Source organism: Penaeus japonicus, unplaced genomic scaffold (genome assembly GCF_977035675.1).
Source record: "Penaeus japonicus unplaced genomic scaffold, GWHDUDI00000001_assembly GWHDUDI00000038, whole genome shotgun sequence".
In the NCBI taxonomy this organism is placed as follows: Eukaryota; Metazoa; Arthropoda; class Malacostraca; order Decapoda; family Penaeidae; genus Penaeus; species Penaeus japonicus.
Window position 1 is genome coordinate 9,707,121 of NW_028234440.1, and position 7,026 is coordinate 9,714,146.

At 34.6% G+C, this 7,026-nt stretch overlaps 1 protein-coding gene across 17 annotated transcripts in view; it reads left to right on the forward strand.

The window, feature by feature from the left end:
- The window catches only part of LOC122254285 (acylamino-acid-releasing enzyme), a 24,210-nt gene extending 17,505 nt beyond the window's left edge, over positions 1-6,705 (forward strand). For 15 of the 17 annotated variants that reach the window (XM_086532956.1, XM_086532948.1, XM_086532953.1 and 12 more), the window contains exons 12-17: positions 1-100; positions 300-531; positions 1,332-1,422; positions 4,086-4,165; positions 5,589-5,798; positions 6,248-6,705. The exon at positions 1-100 is cut by the window's left edge and continues 45 nt beyond it. In XM_086532956.1, the coding sequence (XP_086389082.1) occupies positions 1-100; positions 300-531; positions 1,332-1,422; positions 4,086-4,165; positions 5,589-5,798; positions 6,248-6,350 (816 nt within the window). In that variant the 3' untranslated portion in view covers positions 6,351-6,705. Of the gene's footprint in view, positions 101-299; positions 532-1,331; positions 1,423-4,085; positions 4,166-4,247; positions 4,347-5,588; positions 5,799-6,247 lie in introns of those variants that run through there. The other 2 variants (XM_086532964.1, XM_086532963.1) reach the window with 1 other exon arrangement.
- The last annotated feature ends 321 nt before the right edge of the window (positions 6,706-7,026 follow it).

Consider the following 7,026-nt stretch of genomic DNA (forward strand, 5'->3'; position numbering starts at 1 on the left):
TCAGGCTGGTCGTTTGTGAATGAGGTTCCACATCCAGACCCCAAGTATTCAGACATCCCAGTTTCAGTCATTTACTATGGGCCAGCTTATCTAGAGGAAGGTAATAAACACATAATTTTGTGTATTAGCAAATTAGTATTACCTGAAAAATATTATAAATTGCTTATTGTAAATACGTTATAAATTTATTTAGTTGATGCTGTGAATTATTTATTAAGTTACTTGTTTTTTGTATTCAACTCATTGCATGTTATTGCATCAACTTGTTTTATCACACTTACCCTTCCCTTCCCTCTCAGGTGCCCCAAAGCGTCCCCTTATCTGCTGGCCACACGGAGGGCCACACTCCACCATCGCCAACATGTTCTACTTTGAGCCCACCTTCTTCGTCAAGCTGGGTTACTCAGTTGTTTTCCCCAACTATCGTGGTTCCTTAGGATTCGGAGAGGACGGGGTCAATGCCCTCCCAGGCTATGTTGGAGATGTTGACGTTTCTGATGTCCACACAGCCGTCGTCTCCTGCCTGAATAGGTGGGTTTCAGGGTTAATGGCTTGGCAGAAATTGCAGAGATTGGATGCAATCGCTTGGTATAACGAGGTATCTTTTGAGTTTGGAAGAAATGTACATTTAGAAGAAGTATAAAGACCACTGATTATTAACATAGAATTAGAATGTTTTTGATTCATTTTTTATTTTTTTTTATAAGAATTAGATTAGATGCATCCATATTATGAATAAATGTAGTAATTGGAATGATTGGAATTGTGGAATTTTAGTTGATTAGTGGCTTGAAGGATTATGAAGAATTAGATTGGTAGTTATCATGACGGAAAAAAGGTAGTGGATATTGAAATGCTGCTAGAAGGAGAATTCTTCTTTTTTTTTTTGGTTCAAAATTAAGTTTGCAGATGGCTATATGATTAAGTAAATATTTTCATCTGTTTACTTATGTATAGTTTGTTGATCTTGTTAAATTGTTTTTGGTACTGTGCATATGTATATACTTCTATTGAATTATTTTCTTAAAATTTATAAGATTTGTATTAACCCTCTCTGGACGGGTGGTACACTACGGTACCACTCATTCAAGGGTCCAGTGGCCGGGTGGCGCCATATGGTGCCAGTCATTTAATTGATTTAGGCCTAAGCATTTGAAAGCCCCGGCATTGTGACATGTAAGGCTGGAATGCCCCCGTCGTGAGTGGGTTAAGTGGATACTCTTTTATGATAATCAGTTTTGTAAATACCATCCAAGTGAATAGCCAACTCTCATAAATTTGATAAAGTAAAGGAATTCATTTATTTATCTATATTCTTATCCCCTTAACAGATTCAAGGATGTTTTGGATCCATCACAAGTCTTCCTCTGTGGTGGCTCACACGGAGGCTTTTTGGTGACTCACCTAGCGGCGAAATATCCAGTGAGTCAAGCCAGCCTACTTAGTTCATACGTTCAATTCAATTTAGTTCGTGTTAGCCTTTGGGAGGACAGAGTAACATAATCATATATATTGTGGTTTGTTTATGGATTTGACTAGGATGACAGGGTAACATTACATCAGTACAGATACTTAGTTATAGATTTATTGTGATTTGTTTTTTATAATGGACTCAAAGGTGGCCATATAAATTGAGACAAACAATTATATATTAATTGTATTATATTTATGTGAGGTGAAAAATGGAGTTATATATTAACTGCAATTCAGTTAAGTTGCAATGGCCTCCGGGGTAACAAAGTGAATATTGTGTGAGTAATGACACATACTCATATATTTATATTGATTTAGTATTACAATGAATTTTAAGGTAATGGCATAACATTGTAGAAGCAAAGACATATTAATATTCAGTGATGTTAGTATTGTTTTTAATAGGAATTATGGATATGCTGAGTTTAATAGAAATTTCAGTCCCATTAAAAAAATAAAGGAAATATTGATGATTACTTTTAAAGAATTATCCACAATAAGTGGTTGTAAGATGCATCTTTGGTTGATGAAAGGACATTTGTTATTTTTAAAAGAGTGCTATAGTCTATTCACTCAAGTCTGAAATCTAGGTAGACACAAAGCTCAGCTGCAATTGGTGCGGAGTGGGGAGTCACTTTGATCACCAGAGAAAAATGACAGACCGTCACAGGAGCACTGGCTCTTCGCTTGCCCTGTGAGGGTTGTGTTCTGGTGTTCCACTCAGGTTTCCTCCCATAACTTGTGTTGCCATTTCTTACTTTCTCAAATACTTTTTTAGCTGAAGAAAATGAAATGATGTAAAGTATTTAAGGAATAATGCTTGTTACACATACTCCAATTTATTGTGACCAATGAAAAACATAACATGCAAATAGATAGGAGATTAACCCTCTCTGGACAGGTGGTACACTACGGTACCTCTCATTCAAGGGCCCGGTGGCCGGGTGGCACCATATGGTGCCAGTCATTTAATTGATTTAGGCCTAAGCGTTCGAAAGCCCCGGCATTGTGACATGCAAGGCTGGAATGCCCCCGTCGTGAGTGGGTTAATAAACTCCCGAACTGATTATGCTTGTTATGCACTTTTGCCTGTTGTAGGGTGTAAGACTGTTCGCATTTTCTTATCTTTGAAACAAGTGAAAGAATTCAGACAAAATATTTGTGAAAGTAAAATAATCAACAAGTGCGCACAGAATTCATTTAGATTACAAATATTAATCACTTGAACACAAGGATGTGTATACTGTGTCCTCGCAGCCCTGGTGACATATGTGAGGACACGCATAATGTGTCATAGCTGAGCTGTATTAGTATTAGTGTTTTTTCTTTCAGATACTGTACGAGATCTTTCAGAGTATAGATTGTATATGATATAATGGCTTACTTGACTTTCATTATTATTACATAGGAGTGGGAATCACTTATACCAGGGAAGCTACGGATGTGCCCTACTAGCAATAATGTTATTATTTCTTTATGGAACATTATGTAAAAATATAAAACCTATTATGATCAGTTTACCATACTACTTCAACTGTTTTCTTTTGTCCTCTGAGTCACTGAGGTCTCTCACCAAGGTCACTCTTCTCAGGGGGGAGAGGTTGATTATGTATATATTTGATATATATTACATGATGATTATGTTGAGGTTTTGGCTTAAAAAATGGTTATATTCAATAGTGTTTAAAATTTGGTGCACACAGGCATCCAGGATTTGGCATGGGGTGCATTTTCTACTGCTCAGAGTGAAGGAGTTAATAGAATAAATTCAGACAGCTAGTACTTTTGTATCTTGTATTTTGAGATCATTGTGTAACCTTGCTGATTGATAACACCTCCCTATACATTAAACTTTGATTTGCTTTGATGTCTGTGTAGTTTTCAAGTTTATTGCCACTTCTTTAGATCCGGATATTACTCTTTTTAAACTGGATGCTTATATTTGAATCAATTTATAAATATGAGTATATATTTGTAAAAATAAGAACTTTAGATTTTAGCTTTGATTCAAACATTGCTTGGTTCCAACTACCAGACCTGAGTGAACAGACTATATCAAACAGCAAATGAAATGAAAATATAGGCTTTAGTTTCATATTTTAGTAATTTTCTTTCTTAACCCATTAGCAGCAGATGATATGATTTGCTGCAAAGGTAGAGTCGGTCGTAGACACGGATGGCAACGTGCCAGACAATGTAAACCCGCCATCCTACTGCATACATTTTTTTTTAAACCGGGACCAATGGGTTAAGAGAACATTGATTTAGTGTAAATTTTGAAGCATAATATATTTTATATAGAAGAAAGTTATTTCATCTGATTACATTTAAAATATGTTGAAGGAAGTAGATATCAAATGTTTTTACAATATCTTGTGATTATAGATATGATTTTTTAGTTTATTTTTTATTCTTTTTATGATTAGTAATAGTGGTATATTTGGTTATGGTGTCAGTAAGCCTATTATAAATATGTAGTGGTGATAGTTTTATTTTTATTATTGTTATTTTTTTTATGATTGTGATTATTTTTGTTGTTAACATTATCATTTATCACTATCATTTAACATTGTCATTATAAAAGAAAACACACATAATTATTCCTTTCTCAGGACTTTTACAAGGCTGTATCTGCCAGGAACCCAGTCACGAGTGTATCTGGACTGGTGAACGTGACTGATATTCCCGACTGGTGAGTTTGTAGATTTTTATTTCTGTTTGTTTGTTTCCTTTATCCCAAGAGGTATTTATGCTTTATTCTCCTCTTCCTTTAGGGTCTGTTCAAAGCCGCTTTAATTAGAAATGCCAAAACTGATATAGGGGCTAGTGTCAGCGGAAAAGATAGCCCCGATTTGTAAGTAGATGTGCACCAATGGAAGGATTGTACTTTCCTTTTTGTTTACCTTTTTGTTGAATTTCTTACTAATATTTTGTTTACCTTTTTTGTTTACCTTTTTTATTTTGTTTACTTTTTTTTTTTCTCTCTCTTTTTTACTTTGTTAACCTTTTTGTTGACTTTCTGTTCAGTTTGTTAACTAATTATTTGTTTTCATGTATCATTTTAACCCTCTCTGGACGGGTGGTACACTACTGTACCGCTCATTCAAAAGCCCAGTGGCCGGGCGGCACAGTATTGTGCCAGCCATTTAATTGATTTAGGCCTAAGCGTTCGAAAGCCCCGGCATTGTGACATTCAAGGCTAGAATGCCCCCATCGTGAGTGGGTTAATATGTTTTTTATCATTAATATTGTTTTACTTACAATTTTTTTATGTGTCCCTATTACACTAACAGAAAAAACATTGACAATTTTGAGGGCATTTTCAGAAGAAATATTAATGAAGTACCTTTTTTTTTTTTCTTTCTTTCTTTCTTTCTTTTTATACTGCTAATTGACTTATTTACATAGGTATGCTCCTTAACAAAGTTATATCTCATATCTAATATTTTGTTGTGAAGGAATGTCTTCTGCATTATCTTATTCAGCTTGTCAAAAAACTAGGTTCCTCTTTTATTCTGTAAATACTATGGAGCCCTCTCTAATTGGCATAACCTTTTGATTAATGAATTTACTTAAAAGTGAAAAAAGGATTAATTTTAAAAAGTGGTTTGGGATGATAACTTTATATTTAGTTGTGTTGTGGACTTTTACCTTATATTTCAATGTTTCTTTACCATAAAGGGGGGTATTTAAGTTTTGACAATTTTAACTATTTTTCAGTACTGCTTTTTGTTAATGACAGTTGCATTATATAGCTGAAAAAAGAGAGTTAAGAGCATATAATCCTTATTGCAGCTTTTCCCAATATAACTGTGTTTTTGTTTTTAATATACTGAAGAAAATGCAAAACCACAAAAAAAGTCATACTTAAAAAGTCAATATTTGTGATGTGTACATCAGTGAATATTCAGATGCACTAAACATACATAAAAATGCACAAATATGAATTCATCCCCCCCCCTCCAATTTCTCATACACTCTCTCTCTCAACAATTCTATAGCCTTTTTATTTCAAATGTGAAATATTGCCAACCCCCCCATTACCCTCTGATTGTACTTTGTACCATCATCAACCCTTTGCCTTATATTTCAATATTGATGTCTTCCTCACACAGGTCCTTCGTGGAAGCTGGCTTCCCCTTCGAGCCAGAGAAGGTTGCTGATGCTTCCATACTAGCCAAGATGCTGGAGGTCTCACCATTAAATTGTGTTGACAACCTTAAAACCCCAACACTGTTCCTGGTGGGCAAGAATGATGCCCGCGTTCCCCCCTCACAGAGCTTCCACTTCCACAAGATGCTGCTGGCAAGGGGAGTCGATACCAAGTAAGGATTCTTTACAGCTCCCCCCCCCCCCTCTCTCTCTCTCTCTCTCTCTCTCTCTCTCTCTCTCTCTCTCTCTCTCTCTCTCTCTCTCTCTCTCTCTCTCTCTCTCTCTCTCTCTCTCTCTCTCTCTCTCTCTCTCTCTCTCTCTCTCTCTCTCTCTCTCTCTCTCTCTCTCTCTCTCTCTCTCTCTCTCTCTCTCTCTCTCTCTCTCTCTCTCTCAGATTAATAATTCCTGCAATTTTTGCTTCTTTCATTTATGTTGGTAGTTTCATTCAATTCTAGTGCATCAAATGAGTTACAAAACTTTGTCTTTAGAGTAAACTGAACCCATATGCAGTATACCTGATGGATAGATGTAATGATGAATTCCCTTGCTTTGTTCTCATACAAGATCTAAATAATTTTGAAGAACAAATACATAACAGAGAAACTTTCCTTTTTTTTTATAGGTTGCTCTTGTACGAGGACTGTCACTCACTACGCAAGACTAATGTGGAGATCGACTCTGTCATTAACACAGCTCTGTGGTTCGAGAAGTACAGGCAGAAGTAGGCTGACACTTGGCCTTCATTTCAAATCTTGGGATTTTGTGATAATAAACTTTGTGAAACACTTTTTGTAAATGTTTGATTCATGTGATGTTGCATTATGTATAGATTTTTATTTTCCTTTAGCCCTTTTTTTTCTTTTCTTTTTCTTTTCTTTTTTTTTGCATAATGTTAAAGAGAAGTAAATTTGTAATGTATTGCTATGTTGTTTTTCTGAAACTTTTATGTGTATTACTTCAGAGAAGAAACTATGCATTGATTTTGAAGATTGCTAATTAATAGTAGTTCTTATTGAAGGATATATTTTATGGCTGTAATTTCATACATTGTTAATAATAAAAAAAATATAGACATTAAAAGGTGTTTCTTCTCTATGAGCCTGGTCCTTGTAATAATTTTTTTCCTTTTTTTTTACGCAATTTAAGTGTATATTCAAGTCTGTACTACAATATTACATATAAATCAGTTGATATTTATTGTAGAAATAATGATGAAAAATTTATTATTAATAATTTCTTTTATGAATACTTAAGTAATAATCTTTATCTGCTCTCATAGTAATTTAATAAAATATGAAATTATTTTTAGATCTATTCGCTGGATGTTCATGACTGACTGTTAAGTACAAAAATATATATTTACTTCAAACATTTTACAGTGGATCAGATCTCCTGGGAATG